Source organism: Varanus komodoensis, unplaced genomic scaffold, assembly GCF_004798865.1.
Source record: "Varanus komodoensis strain SLA01 unplaced genomic scaffold, ASM479886v1 scaffold18_1, whole genome shotgun sequence".
NCBI lineage: Eukaryota > Metazoa > Chordata > Lepidosauria > Squamata > Varanidae > Varanus > Varanus komodoensis.
Window position 1 is genome coordinate 2,564,312 of NW_025335548.1, and position 15,783 is coordinate 2,580,094.

The following is a 15,783-nucleotide window of genomic DNA, read 5'->3' on the forward strand; positions in this document are numbered from 1 at the left end:
TTACATTGCATTTATATCCCATCAAATGATGATATCCAGGCTTAATATTATATATAATTGACTATTAAATATGGGTCCAGTAGGAAATGGAATCCCATGGCAATATGGAGTGATATGAACAGGTCACTCTGATATCTAGACTGATGCTCAGTGGAGTTTTCTCTGTTTATATTGAGGTTTTCTCATTGTAAGCTACCCACCAGGTCAGCGTAGGCTCTGGGAATCCTGTTACTTCTACTTCCAAAGTCACCGGAGAACCTTCCATGACAGTTACGTTAGACAGAAGCTTGGAGAACTTAGGCGCCTGTCCAGATAGGCTGACCATGCTGTTCTTTTCAGATATACTTTTAATCTCTTCTCGGGTGACCATCTGCCTCTGACAGCTTCTGGTGGTGTCTGATTGAAACAGGAGATCTGAGAATGTATTGGGTAAAGCATGCGGCCTATCCTGGTTTTTAGTAAAGTTATTTATATCATGCAATTGTCTCTGCGCTTCTGCCATGCTCCTGTGAGTCCCACGGTTTTGCAAATAGGTCTCACACACTTCACTTGACATGCAATAGGCAGCCTTTGTCTTGAGCGTGCAGGATACAGGGCTGGTTTCAAGCATTTCTGGTGAACTAGGAGCAAAAGGTGATTCCACTTTGCATTTTGAGTGATAGCTTAAGGTAGAGGAAGAAAATCGCTCTAGTTGATCGGCCATATGTTCCATCCTGTGACCAGGCATGTCAGCATAAGCAGCAGAGGTTAAGGGATCAGATTCATCTGCCATTCTTTTACTGCCAGTATTTATCTGCATTTGCACACTAGAGGAGCTGACATGCAGGCTACGTGAGCTACTGCAAGGGAGCTCTTCCAGATCCGTTTCAGAATGCAGAAGGTTGGATTCTGGCGTTTCAGAAAGCGGTGGCAAAGAGATATCATCTGGGGATATACACTCATATTCCTCTCCAGAGGGCACATCTTCTGCCAGCAGCTCGGCCTGGAAACTATCCTCTTTGGCAGGAGACAACAATTCTGTGTCCTGTGAAACAATATCCTCACCAGCTGGGCTGATAACTGAAATATCAGCCAAAATCTTTTCTTCCTTAAAACGGGGGTTGGGGGGGGGGGGGAGAGAGAGAGAGAGAGAGAGAGAGAGGGACTGAACAATATTTATACATATATTTTCTGTTTTGTTTTCTTCTCACATTTGTAAGCTATTTTAATTTCTAGAAGCACAATAAAAGATCTGTGTGGCTACTTGGACACATCCATCACTAGGGGAAACTATTGCTTTAAAATTATTCTGCTATAAAATCAAGCATATATCAGGTATTTCACTTCTCTCATGGAACATTTACAGCAATTCTAACCTACCTTGTCTCCTATCCCAAGGAGAGCCAGTGTGATGTAGTGGTTAAGAGCATGGGACTGGGATTCAGAGGATCTGGGTTCTAGTCCCCGCTCAGCCATGGAGCCAGCTGGGTGACTATGGGCCAGTCACAGACTCTCAGCCCAACCTACCTCACAGGCTTGTTGTGGGGATAAGATGGAGGAGGAGAATTGTGTAAGCTGCCTTGAGCCCTTTGTGGGGAAAAGGCAGGATATAAATTGCAATATAAATATAAATAAATAAATGTGTACAATTTAGAGTAGGACTGGGGATTCTGTGATACTTGATGTAGGACTCCTGTTCCTCTCAACCCTAGCTAGCCTGGCCAATGATGAGGGATGATGGCCATCAACCTCTGGATGGCCACAGGTTCTCCAGGTCCAATTTCAAGAATCCTATCCCTCTAAAACAGTAGCACTTGGTATAGTCCTTTCTCCATTTCCAAATCAATTAACTCACGAGGGGACAACTGATGCTCTCCCTGCCCCCTCCCCAAATACACACACATTTCTTTCCTAGTGCTGTTCTCAGCCTCTTACCTACATTCCCACATAACAAGCTGTCTTCTGAGGTAACCACTTCTCCTCCACTGAATATCACTCTTGCTCTCAGGGTAACCCCGTTATGCTTTAGCCTTTCGCTCCACCTATTATATAGTGACTTATTAAAAATACAATCTGAAGAGAAACCAGAATATATGTGGATCAGCTGAAATGGAGAACCTCTTGCACTGTCCTCTTTACTGTTCTTTATATTATGAACCTAGAGAAAAAAAATTGACTAGTATGCTACCCGCCTTTAATGCTTACTCCGATTCTGAGCAAGTGTTCTTATCCGATGCTGATCCATATGTCTCTTACTGAGTTTCTCTTTTTGCCCTCGCAGCTAAAGATAAGAGCTGGGGGTACTTTTAAAGGGGACACCATTCTGAATTATGCCTGGTTTTTCTTTTAGTATTATGTTTTGATATATTGATTTATGGTTTTATTTCTTAGGCCATTGTTTTATCTTGTTACCTTGTAATGGCCCAAGGCTAAATACAATAAACTTACTGACTGACTATTAAAAAGAACTCCATCTCCATTTCCTCCCAAATATCTGTGATCAAACATATGCCTCTAATAGTCCCCTATTCACTGGTGCTCTTATGTGGAGCTGCTGGTTCTTTTTCAAGGTGTGTGTGTTTGCTTAGTAGCAAAACTGGTTTTATATTATGGACGACACTGTATCTGAAAGATTTTTATCATTGTAAACTTCCCAGAGAGCTTTGAACATAAAGGTAACAATGAAATTAAATATATGAAATATACAGCTATAAGTCCAATGCAACCATACCTCAACCATTTCTGGAATCTTTTTGTGGGCCACATTTTTTCTTGTTTAAAAGAAATTGGTTAACTGACATTTTAAAACAAATCATATTATGCTGTTTAAAGTTACCTTTACAGTGGTGGAGGAGATAACTTCTGTTTTATTTGTGCATGGGCTTCCAGCCAGTGTATCTGACTCCATCTAAAAGTTACAAATAATAGAATTAATATAATAAACTAGACTGCTAAGAAAGCTAATAATTCCATATGTAGGATAAATTGTTTCTATAGTTATATACTTTCTAGACAAAAGTTTATTCCTTCAAGAGATTCCCCTACTCATTTGCTGTGCAGATACACTGCACTACTGATTGTATGGGCATGAATTGCTTCCCTAACAGCATCCCTCACTAGTCTGAATTTTATTTACACACAATTCATGTGGGGAAAACCCTGTGCAAACCTGTGTTGGCTCGTTGGTTGTTTCTGTTAGGTACTCCTTAGCTCTCTTCTCTTTCTGCTTTTCATATTCTGCTTTTAGCTCCACATCAAAGTTATCAGAATGTGTTGCTTTTCTGTTTAGTGAGTCTTCCTGTTAAATGAAATGAAGAGGCAATAGATGAACGAGGCTATCAAATAGTAAGGCAGAAGGAGGATTTCCACTGCTTTCCCATCCCCCAGGCTGGGTTTTTCAAAATGAACTTTCCCACTGAACGTTCATTAAATGAATTAAATTACATTAAAAGAATGGAAAATGTCAGCTTAATCAGGGTTGGTTGAAATTAGGAGCTGGTTTGAGAGAAGTTCAGGGAGTCAGGAAGCCTGTGGACACTGAGTATGCACAGCTTCTCCCAACATGCCAATGGCACACCCAGCCATTCCTCATTGTCTCCATCTCCACTGACAGAGCTCTAACCTTAGAGAAGCATGGGCTGCAGAGGTTTCCATAGGCACTGGAAGAGGGCATGTAAGGGTAAAAGCATCTAGGAACAACAGGATTGCAGCCCAACTGACTTTGTCAAACAAGCTAGGCATATTGACTAAGATCCAAAGCATGCACAGTTGTTGTGCCTTTATGATTGTATTTCAATTTTGTTTATAGCAGCCTTTATAAATTACTTTTTGGGCATACAATGTGGACACCTGGAACAGTTTATAAAGCAATAAAATATAATACAATATAAACCAAAAAAAACCCCAAAAACATAAAGTTAGCAAAACAAACAAAATCATTAATAAAAGACAGCAGAATCAGCTGTTTTCATACTCTTTCCAAAGGCCAAGCTGCTCGTTCCATCTAGCCCCTTTCCTGTCAAGTTTTGCCCTTCAGGTGATAGTCCCCCTGCAAATATTTCTATTGATTGATAATGCTCAGAAGCAGCATCCCATGAAACTGGCGGAAAGTCTAGAAGCAGAGTTAAACTATTCCTAAGCTTAGATTGTGTTAACATTTCCACAATACCCACAGTTATCAAAATAATGATGATAGCATTATGAAACGCTAGCCAGGACTGTGGGGCCAGGATGCAAATCCACCTGCATGTGCATGCAAAGACATGCAAGGGGTTCCAGGCATTCCACAAGGAGCAATGGGCAAATTGTTGGGGTGGGGGGAAGTAGAGAAGCAGGTGTTCAATGAAATCCATGTGTCCCATTGGATGTCCCCATGCGCCCCTTTGAGCCATATCACGGCTTTGCTGCAGCTTTCAAAATTCACAAAAGGCAAAAGTAGCAGGGCCCCTCTGATCCTCCTGGAATTCCTCATACCATTTTACATGCCACTCTAGAGGGGCTGGAGAGCCCCATCAGTAGATGCCAGGCAGCCCAGCATTTTATTGTTTTCATATGATCAGAATTAAAGATGTGAGTTCAATAACATCACTGGATGACCCTGTGGTCCAAGATACTCCAGACACTCCCTGGGCTCTCAGACTACTGACTTTGTACCATGGAAGTTAATGGGAGCCATTGGGAACTAAGGCAGCCATTATCTGAATTATTCTAGTTCATACTTATTGTCCTTTCCTGGGTTCATAGTTTTGGTCATGCTGGAGTGATGGAATCTAAGAATGAATCACAATCTGTATGATGTAGGTTTTGCCCTTGTAAATTGTTCTCCTCTCCTAGCATGGTAAGTCAGTCCCTATCTCAGCTGACATGCGACCACACTTCGACATATTTCCACCAGAGTGTGAAAGAAGCCCTTTGTACAAGGCTCCCATTTTATATCTGGCAGTGATGGCTTTTCCTGATACATTCCTCCAATTCGTTTGTAGTATAACAAGGATCTGCTGACGAACCCCACCTCTGCCGCAGCTAAAAGGTCCACAATGCTGTGGTGTCTTAACAGCTGGCAGATTTCTTATGAGCACTTATTTCTGGCACAGAGGCAAACAGGATTGGTGTGCGAATATCCAAGTTCTTTTTCCAGTAAGAAGGAAAAAATTACCCCAAGCTTGTCTTCAAGTTCTGTTAAGGAACTACACAGTTCACTGATGGAATCAAGAACTTCTTCATGCTTTGCCACTATTTTTTCAACATACTTCTTTCCTTCTTCAGTGCCTGTAATTTATAAAAATAGTTTGGTAGAACAAGTACAACATTTGAATTAGGCCAAAGTAGTATAAAATGTAGTCCCTATTTTTAGACTCAGATTTATTTTTCATACTATAGGCAAAGGCTTCTCTGTAATGAATTGCTGAATCTCTGACCTATTTTCCAAGTACCGGATCACACTTACAGAGTAATCTTGGACATGTTTACTTAGATGTAAGTCCCATGGTGTTCAATGGGTCTGTCTTTCATATAAGTGTGCATAGAATTGCATCCTTAAGCTACAGTGAAACAAAAACATTATTTGATTCATTTGCCTTTTTTGTTTTTTATTAAGGGATTTTTGCACTTTTCTTGTACTTTTCAACCTTAAAATGGTTTACAGGATTTAGGAAAACAGTGTTGTTCCTGTTGTTGTATTGCATTTATATCCTTCCAGTTTTCCTTTTGTGAGGAAGCCAAGATGGCTCGCATAGCTGTATTTTATCCTCACAACAGCTGTGTGAGCTAAGGGAGGCTGAGCATGAGTGACTGGCCCAAAGTGAGCCTCATGGCCAAGTTGGGACAAGAACCCAGATCTCCTGGGCCCCAGTCTAACATTAACTGCCACACTGCGCTGAATCTCATAACAGGCCCTCTGCTATAGCTCAGTTTGCTGTATAAGCCCTGCTGTGATGACAGAATTAAGCTTTTGAATTTTTAACAGATTTACTGCATGTTTACTGAATGGCAATCTTTCTCTTTGTAATTCTACTGGATTAGTACTAAATTATCAGAAGAGCAGGATGCAAGCATGTGGTAATGCCATAGTAGATTTTTAAGTTCAGGTACTCATAATTACAATCCCATAGACAAATCCTCACCGGAAGTCCTAAAATGCAGGTTACTGTGTTCAGTCTTAGCAACAAAGCAATTATAGCTGTTTTTATCTCCATCAGGCCTAGGATTTAACTGCCCATTCCGGACCAAGCTGTCCAAAACTAATTGTGAGAGGTCACAAGAATATATCTGAGGTGGCAAAATCCACCCATCTCCCCGGGCTACTATAAGGATTGTGGCTAAGCTCAGAGGGAATAGGAAACTTTATCTAACATCATAACCCATGCCAATCAAAGAATTGTAGCACTTTGGACGTGTGAGCCCTGGCTGAGATCTGAGATTTGGCAACCTTTCCTCAATAGAAATTGTTGAATTTAAATATGACACATAAGTTGGAGGTGAGGCATACTTGCCACCCCAGAAAAAGTTTAGGTGGCAAAGCACTGGTTTCAGGATTTTGAAAACTGAATATTGTTTCAGTCATTTGTTGCATTTTTGTGTCTTTGTTCTTCAGTGCTAGTCTCCATGGCATCTTACGCTGAGGGAAAGCATAAATCATAAACAAATCATTATTTGTTTAGAGAGAAATCCTGGAATGAATAAAACACAGTTCTTATTATTCTTCAGCAGATTATATTGGGTTCTCAAAAGCAATGAGTCTTTACCATATATGTCTTTAGCAAGGTTAGTAATCTGCTGAATTCTTTCCTCTTGCTGAGGGACAATAGGGTGTACAAACTTGTTGAACTGCTTGTAGAGTATTTCTACCGCTTCTCTCGTTTTACACTCCGATGAATATTTCCCAACCCGAAGTACTGTAGCACTTGCTTCTTCGCACCAAAATTGACACTGTGTTGGAGAAAGGAAACAAAGCACACTTTTCTCAGTAAAATGTGTGGAGCACACTATAGCTCAGTCAGGTTCCTCCAGAAATTTCAGACTACCATTCCCTTAATCTCTGGCCATTGGCTGACAGAAGTTGTAAGTCAAAATATCTGGGGGAATACAGCTTGAGAAAGGCTGCTATAGCTCAGGCAAACACAGCACTGTTTATCTCCACCTTTTAATATGCTATCATTGTTCACATATAAATACTGAAAATCTCAGATGAATTTTGTAAATGCTTCAAAATGCATGTCATTCTCCACTTTTCAGACACAAGGAAATCAGTTGTGATTTACAGGATTTTCAACAACCGCTAACCTATCTCTGAGTATTAAGATATTCACAAAATTGGTTTAGGTTCATCAACATTCACATTGCACATTCACTCTAACATATATACCCTATCAAATATTCCTTTGCATACAGGCATCAAGGAAGATTATTCCTCTTTTGAAAATGAGGGGTACAGTGGAAGAAAGTTATTGGTCATCTGGCCAATTAGGAAAGAAATGGCTTTATTGCTAAAAATAGGAAAGTAGTCAAACAAAAAACATGCATGATCTCATTGCAGAAATAAGCCTACAGAATGTAAAAAAGAACTGTGGCTATATACTGTGTTTTATAGAAAGAAGTAAAACATAAAATCACTAACAATGAGCAAACACTTTGTTTTGGGTATCATATGTATTGTGAATAAATATAATGTTTTAAGAATGTGCAAAAGTGTATACAGACAATTTTGTTTTCCAAACATTGTCCAAATTCAGAGACCAAGATCTCTTTCCTTATGATAATGCACCAAGATACCATAGGATATCATAGGCCAGGCATTCTTCTGTAAGAACTACTTACTTACCCAAATTATATAAAACCTCATCTGGATTGCCTGTGCCAGCTTTCCTCAACTTGGTACCCTCCAGATATGTTGGATTACAACTCCTGTCATCCTCAGTCAGCACAGGCAGAACTTATGCTTGCTGAGATCATGGCGGTTGCAAACCAATGCATCTGGAGGGTACCAGGTTGAGCTACCTGCATCTGGGCAAGCCTGGCTTATATCCTTTAGAGGTGAAATTGGCAATTATGGTGGGCAGGGGGACTTTCCTGCTGTGACCCCCTTCAGTAGAGCTCCTTCCATGAGAAGATTCCTGTGGTTGGCTCCCCTGATATTTAAAAAGAGGAGTGAAAACTTTTCTTCATCCTTAGAGGTGAAATTGGCAATTATGGTGGGCGGGGGGGACTTTCCTGCTGTGACCCCCTTCAGTAGAGCTCCTTCCATGAGAAGATTCCTGTGGTTGGCTCCCCTGATATTTAAAAAGAGGAGTGAAAACTTTTCTTCACAAGGTATTTGGAGATTGTTAAAGAATTTGGTGGGTTTTATTTGGTTGCCTTTGATGCTGCTGTTATTGTTTATTCTTATTGTGCAGGTGCTGTTTTGTTGATATGGGGTTTTTCACTGCAATCTAATTAAGTAGAACTGTGAACATCAGTTCCTTTTGTATCCCTAAGCAAGATTCCATGAATTCTCTCTCTAAACTATGACTCAAAGGTATAAATGTGTTGTAAATGCACATATATACCCAAAAGTGCATGCAACTTGTCCTCATAACATTGCTTTTTGGTGAGGGTAACATCCAAATACAGTTCCCCAACTGCATTCTGATATAACTGGTCATGCCTATATATACTTTTTCAAAGCATGACTGAAGTGAAAATGGGCTGGTAGTGTTTCATTGAGCTTAGTGTGCATTTGGTTTATTACAGTCTGACCTGGGAGTTCTCATGTGGTAGAAAGTTTTGTCTATATATTTGAGTAAATAAACAAATCTTAAAATCTAGTGATTAATAGCTCTATAAATAGAAATTATTGTATTAATTGAACTTTGGGTTCTTTACACAAAATCACTGTTAGCATTCAAACAGCTAAATGATGGATGGTAACTGACTGATACTACTCATGAGTTTGTTCCAAACCTCCGAAATGGCTTCTTACAAAATGCATGTGTGGTTTTCTTATACCTCTTCCATCATCTGCTGCAGCTGCTCCATAAGATCTAAATTGTGTTTGTAATCTCCCATTATCTTGCCAAATTCATTCAGATTTTTTTCTAATTCACTGATGGACTGCGGAAGCACCCCAGCTTTATCACTTGGCAGAGTTGTTAAGAAATCTAAGATTGTCTTCTTTAAATTCTCTGTCTTCTTCTTCAGTACCTGACCCAAAGAACAAAATAGGAATTTTTAGAGATTTATTAATATATTCAACATGGGGGGCAGGGGGAATTCTGGACATCATCACCAGAAAATCAGAAAATTACCCTCTGAAAGAGAAGCTCTTGCAATTCTGCTCTGCATTTCACCATGATTTCATAGATTTCTCCCTCGCACTTTAGGTTTTGTTAAATTAGCAGTATGACTGACAATAGCAATCAGATTATACAACACAATAAATGGAATTATAAGACATTTGGAAGAAAAGTATACATGAAACGTAGAGTCAGTTTTGAAATCAAAGCACATGTGCATACAACTGTAAGCCAATTAGCAAAAGAAAAAAGGCGAATGGCCTTGGTGTTGTATTACATCAGCTGCAATCGAAAAAAAATATCTGATGAATGATGCCAGTCATATCTGTGCACATTTGAGATAAGTCTTATGCTCATAGTGACTCAACTACTTTAATTGTTACCTGCATTTTTTCAGAATATGCATCAACTTGTTGAATCTGGATCTTTAGTGCTTTCAGATTTCGTGCTTTTTCAGTTTTCTTGCTGTAGTTGAATTTCATGTTGTTGAATTTCTTTTTGAGGTCTTTAAATGATTCTCTGAGCTGAAAAGAAATTGTAACTTTTTAAAAGGAAATGTTGACAGTGTTCTAAAGTGGACTAAGTGTACAGCCTAAAACATCTGTGTACATGGGATAGTTCCACAATAAAGATAATCTCTTTGTGGGGGGGAAACCATGCAGCTTATAATTTTTGTGCACTTCAAATAATTCTTCTGTTAATTTGCATAGTACTCTAGAAGCATTTTAATTACTAAGCTCAAATATCCAAAAATAGCATGTGGAAATATTTAATGTTATGTTATCACTAATTTGAAAAACACATATATGCCACAACTTGTGACTCCACTATATATGTGTCAAGCATGCTAATATTACTGAACTTTCCTGTATGATGCTGTTAGATGTAGAAGTGAGTTGCAAGGTTCTTCCCCTACTATAAAATTAGACACACACACACACACACACACACACACGGGGGGGGGGGGGCGGACGCAGACTGAAACTGATATTCCTTTGGTACTTCCCCATTCCAGTTACAATCAGGAGTGGAGACTGCATTTGTTTCTGGAATGTATTCTAGATCATCTTTCATTCCACTTGGTGGCAGGCAGTGTGGTGGTTTTTTGTTTTGTTTTGTTTTTTGCTGGCCTTGCCATTTGAGCTCTACTTTCTTATTTTCGATAACACAGGTAGCAGATAAAATCATGATTTTCAAGGATTTTCAAAATCACTTTCTTTTAGCATTTCTTAATGGATTTATATCCAAATAGTCCCAAATGATTTCATTTTCATGGACTCGAGATACTGTGTCTACTTGATCTTCCTGGATTGGACTTGTATTTATTTTTGATGCAGGGGAAAGCAGATTCGACCCTGGTGGTGGAGCTGTGGGGGGCAGAAGTCAACCTCTTGGAGGGAGGCAAGTAGGCATGCATTTGTGCAACTGGAATATATCAAATACAGCTCCTCATGAATAAAGAGGAGGGTACAAGATGACTACCGGCAAGCAAGGAAAAGGAAGCAGGAAGTGGGCCTGACTGGGAAGCCAATGATAAACGCAGAGAGAGGAGAAACTGGAAAGGCACTCATGGCAGTTCTGCTATGGAGTGAGAGTCATGGAGGAGGAAAACAACATGAGGTTGTCAATCTCCTTCCTTCCCTCAACAGGGAATTGTGGAAACCTGAGAGCGGAACAATCACTGCCAATTTCTCAAATTCCATTCCCGCACAACATAGTGAAGGAATAATGTTGTTGCTGGGTTTGGATGTGAGACTCCAAGACACAGATCCAAGACTTTATTCTCACTAGGTTAGCTAAGGCAAGTGATAGGATCCAAACAGAGTTCCAGGTGCACCTTTGGAATGCTTCCATAATCAGGTTTCTCTTATTTGTTTCAGGGAACTGGAGAATTTGTTTCTCATCCTAGGTTATCACAGAATTGTTGTGAAGATAAACTTATATCTCCACATATACTTTTATATAAATTGGATGGGAAAGAATAATGAATAGATACTGAACATGTGATCCACACTCATACCAATGCAAAATATATACTTCAAAAAAACTGTGTGAGGGAATGGAGTGTTGTCTTTACTTTGAATTATAAATAAGGCGTCTTAATACAAACTATAGTTTTCAGTATAAAAGGAGTTATACTTATCTTAAGGAGAAACTAATGGTTACAAGATCTACCAAGAAACTGATTTCCATTTAGTCAAATCTACCTACTTCTCCAAAAAGCAGGTCCTTGAGCATAAAATGTTTATTCTTTTGGGATGGGGAAATCTCTAAGCTGAATCTTAAATCAGCAAGAGTGTTCCATTTAATAGTTATGTTGATATGCCAGTGATCATTAAAAAACTTTTTTGGAAGAGAGGATCTTCTTGGTTAAGAAAAGAAGTGTCTTGCATCTAAAATCTAGTTACTATGACATTTCTCTAATACATCAGCCCTACGTGTGGTAAGACCCTACTGATTTCAGTGTGACATTTCCAATTGAGCAGGCTTTGGACAGTGTTCAGTGTTCTGAAGTGTCAGTTTTATGTGTTGGGTGCTCAAGAAAAGGCTACTGTAATGGCAATCTTGTTGGTTAACGGAGTTCATTTATGCACTGAATTTCTTGAAAGGGGAGTCCTATGAGGGTACCACTGTATAATTACAACGTGATGGGTGGGGAAACTGGTTCATTTAAATGGACCACTCACTTTCCCATCAATTTATTGAAAAATGCCATGCATCACTATAACCACCTTTAGCCCTTATGTATTTTTTTCTTTTCTTTTTTTTAGGATTTTACAGCCATAATTTCTAGATTATAGCTGTGCTGTCATATGTGAGATGCTTGATTACAAGTGCTGTGATTTATCAGAGAAGGTGAATATAATAAAGAACTGTTTAATGACACTGGACAAAACTGTTTCACTAAGCTGGTTGATATGGTTATAAGAAACAAAAAGTGCCCACTTTTCTCCAAAATAAAGACACCTGGGGAATCACTTTAAATGTATACTGAGAAAGGACCACGTGTATAAACTGACTGCTGGGCTGCATGAACGTAAGGCAGCCCAAACTAGTAAGAGAAATTTAGAACACTGACAGCTGCTTTGCAGGGTTGTAGTTTTCCTGTGTGGGAAGAAGTTGCTGAGGGTGGATGGGTAGATGGGGCAAACTACTCTTCAAAAAGACATCAAGTCATGGGAAGCCTGAACTGAGATGATCTACAAGCAAGACTAATCATTTCTTTCCAGTTTGCATTGGCATTCAGAATAGTATATTTTTGCTGTGTATTTTTGCACAGAGCTGGAAGGGACCTTGGAATTCAGTGCCAGATGCAACAACAGCATCCCTGACAGCTATGCTTACATATCTCCAGCAAATAAAAGCCTGCCACATCTCAGAGTAGTCTGTCCCACTGTGAAACAGCTCTAATGTTTAAAATATATTTCTTAATAGTTGGCCGATATTCGTTTCCTTACAATTTGCCCTCTGGAGCAACAGCAAACCCCATGACAGACCTTCAGAATTTGCAGACTGTCTCCTGTTCTCTTCTTTAGCAACTATCTAGCACTTCCATTCATTTCTCACAGGACATAGCTTCCAGACCCCTCACCATCCCATTCCAGTTTGTCAGTGCATTCCTCAAACTGTGGCCACAATATACTAGCTGTAACCTGACCAATACAGAACTATTACTTCCCATGAGCTGGATACTGGGATCTGCCAAGATTGCATTAGTGTTTGTTTGCATCTCACTACTAGCTCATGTTCAGCTTGTGAAAATGGGCAAGATCCACTCCAGCTTGCAAGCACAGAGGGCAAGGCAAAATTGTGTTGCTCCAATGAATGTTGCTACAGAGGGCTGTCTGACCTTGAGGGCCATGGTCATTTGCTGCTTCCAGGAAGAGCTTACAAATCTCCATGCATGAGAAGAACACCTGCTTGTGACAATTAACTGGATTTTTTCCAATTAAACTAGTTGGAGGCTGCTTGTGTCCTGCTCAATGAGTATATTCAACTTCCTCCTGATACTGGAACTGAAATATTTGTTTGCATCTGTGTAGTAGGCAGTTAAACTTATTTGATACATGTTTTTATCCGGAGGGAAAAGAGATAAATTGCAAGGAGACAACTAACGTGATTATTTACTGAATTTGTAACTCCCCGAAACATACAGACTTACTGAAAAAGGTTTTCATTGCACTTTATAATAAACCCACAATATTAACTATAAAATCAAGTAAGATATATAGCAAATGATTCCAATTTCTTCTTTCCTTTGTTCTACATGAACACTATTTAGTAAAGAGGGTTTTCATACTTTCCCACTCACTTTTACATAAATTCCAATAAATTATATTACAAAAAGGTGTCATTTTAGATGGGATTTGAACGTGTTTGTGTGCATGCATTATGAGATTTAAGTCATACACCTGGACACACTGCTTCTTAAATGTTTACATCAGAGTAGTATTAGATTCCTGTCATCAAGGAAGCATAGGGTCATTGTTTGCGGTGAGGAACAGTTTCATCAATCAGCAGAAAAGTTCTTTTTAAATTCTGCATACAGCAACTTCTTTGGGGAAAAACAAAAGCTTTGAGTGACTGGGTTGAAATGCACAAGATCTTGTGATGCTGAGTTTCATACTCCTGTAGGACTGAGCCCAGGACAATCAGGTTCATCAAGGAGAAGGCATTAACAGGCAAGAGAAAGAGGTTGCATTCAATTCCCCTGTCCAATGCAGGAGGCTTGCAGAGGCCAAACAGGCTAATTAGCAGAGGTAAAATTACAAGATGGGACCCCTGGATGTGGATAAGAAAATCTACTTGAGGACAGTTCCCGTTGTGCAAAATAAATATAAAACCAGATTGAAAATACTTAAACATATGGGCCTACCCTTGGAATTCAGTTAGAAGATCAAAAACCCTATGCCATATACCTAACACAGAGAAGTTGAGGTTTCAAACAAGATGAAAGGTGAACAAAAATATAGGTAGTTACCTGCATAAAATATTATCCAGGATCCAAAAAACCTTCCCAAAGGAACTGTGTTTTTTGAACAGTACAGCCTTCATGTGCCATGGCAAGCCATTTTTGAAATCAGGTAATCTTGATTTAGAAGAAATTTATAATACAGCAGTGGGGATCACCTATTTAACCCTCCAAAAAATGTAAGAGGGAATGTCCAAAACTTCAGACATTCTCAGCTCCTGTGTAAACATCATTAATCATTAAGAAGCTAATACAAAATTAAGTAGCATCTGTGAGTAGCATATGTGCTTCCAACTATGTTCTTGAAAGGAACACACATTTTTTCATACCATTATGCTGTGAGAAGGTGATTCAGCTTCAGTTCAGATATGCTGACTAAATTTGCAGATGATACCAAAGTGGGGCCAGTGGCCACAATTGAGGAGCAGGTGGACAGGTTGTGGAAGCAGGCGAGGGACAACAGGATGGCATTCAATGTGGATAAGTGCAAAGTCTTGCACTTGGAATGTAGGAATAGGTGTCACAGGTATGGGATGGGGGACAAGTGGCTGGAGAGCAGGACTTGTGAAAGGGATCTCAGGGTACTTGTTGACAGCAGGCTGAACATGACCCAGCAGTGTGACGCAGTGATTAAGAAGGCAAATGCCAGCACTGGACGTATAGCCAGAAGCGTGGCTTCCAGATCTGGGGGGGGGGGGGTGTTGATACCGCTGTACATTACTCTGGTGCACCCACAACTAGACTACTGTGTCCATTTCAGGGAATTCTCATTATAGCAGAGACATAGCTAGGTTAGAATCAGTTCAGGGCAGGGTCACAAGAATGGTAGCCAGGTTGGGAGGGATGACATACAAGGAGAGATTGGGTCTTTTCAGGCTGGAGAAGAGGGGAAGAGGAGGGGATCTTCTAGAGGCTTATAAGTATGTGAGGGGATGTCATGTGGAGGAGGGCCATGGCCTGTTCTTCCCTGCAGTGGAAGGCAGGACGCATTCCAATGGGGCAAAGTTCAAGGAACCACACTTCAGGTTGGATGTCAGGAAGTACTTTGGTTAGGATCCCAAGAACATGGAATGGGCTTCCAAGGGAAGTGATTTGAGGCCATCAGTGAGGGTATTCAAGGAAAGATTGGGCAACTATATGTTGGGGATAACATTAGCAGAGCTGGGAATCAGACTAGATGGCCCAGGAGGCCCCTTCTGACTCCCCACCCCCCATGTTTCTCTCTTTTGAGCCCTATGTCAGTGAATGGAACCAGATGAAAACAGAAACCCAGAATGTACCATGTGGAACTAGTGTTGGAGCATGTGTCAGTGTAATGACACATTCCATACATGTGTCCCATGATGTAATAAGTGAATACATCAGAAATAAAGGTTTAGAGTAGTTCTAGTGATGTAATACTTTATTACATGTAGATAACTAATTATCTGAGGGGCATAACTAAAAAGTGCAACACCTGCCTGTAGTCTGAGGTAGTACAATCTATACCTTGGGCTACCACCTTATTCTGCTTAGATTGGTTCCAAGGCCAGTTTAGTCATGATCATTTCCAACCCACTGTTC

General features: G+C 39.9%; 1 protein-coding gene across 11 annotated transcripts in view; it reads right to left on the reverse strand.

The window, feature by feature from the left end:
- The window catches only part of CCDC141 (coiled-coil domain containing 141), a 125,828-nt gene that overhangs the window by 20,033 nt on the left and 90,012 nt on the right, over window positions 1–15,783 (reverse strand). For 10 of the 11 annotated variants that reach the window (XR_006414411.1, XR_006414412.1, XM_044426939.1 and 7 more), the window contains exons 18-24: window positions 9,632–9,772; window positions 8,962–9,156; window positions 6,723–6,906; window positions 5,135–5,247; window positions 3,149–3,277; window positions 2,816–2,887; window positions 201–1,087 (exon numbers count right to left, since the gene is read on the reverse strand). Coding sequence is in view for 9 of the 11 variants with exons in the window: in XM_044426939.1 (XP_044282874.1) it covers window positions 201–1,087; window positions 2,816–2,887; window positions 3,149–3,277; window positions 5,135–5,247; window positions 6,723–6,906; window positions 8,962–9,156; window positions 9,632–9,772 (1,721 nt within the window). In the remaining 2 variants the exon portion in view is untranslated. The remainder of the gene's footprint in view (window positions 1–200; window positions 1,088–2,815; window positions 2,888–3,148; window positions 3,278–5,134; window positions 5,248–6,722; window positions 6,907–8,961; window positions 9,157–9,631; window positions 9,773–15,783) is intronic. The other variant, XM_044426944.1, reaches the window with a different exon arrangement.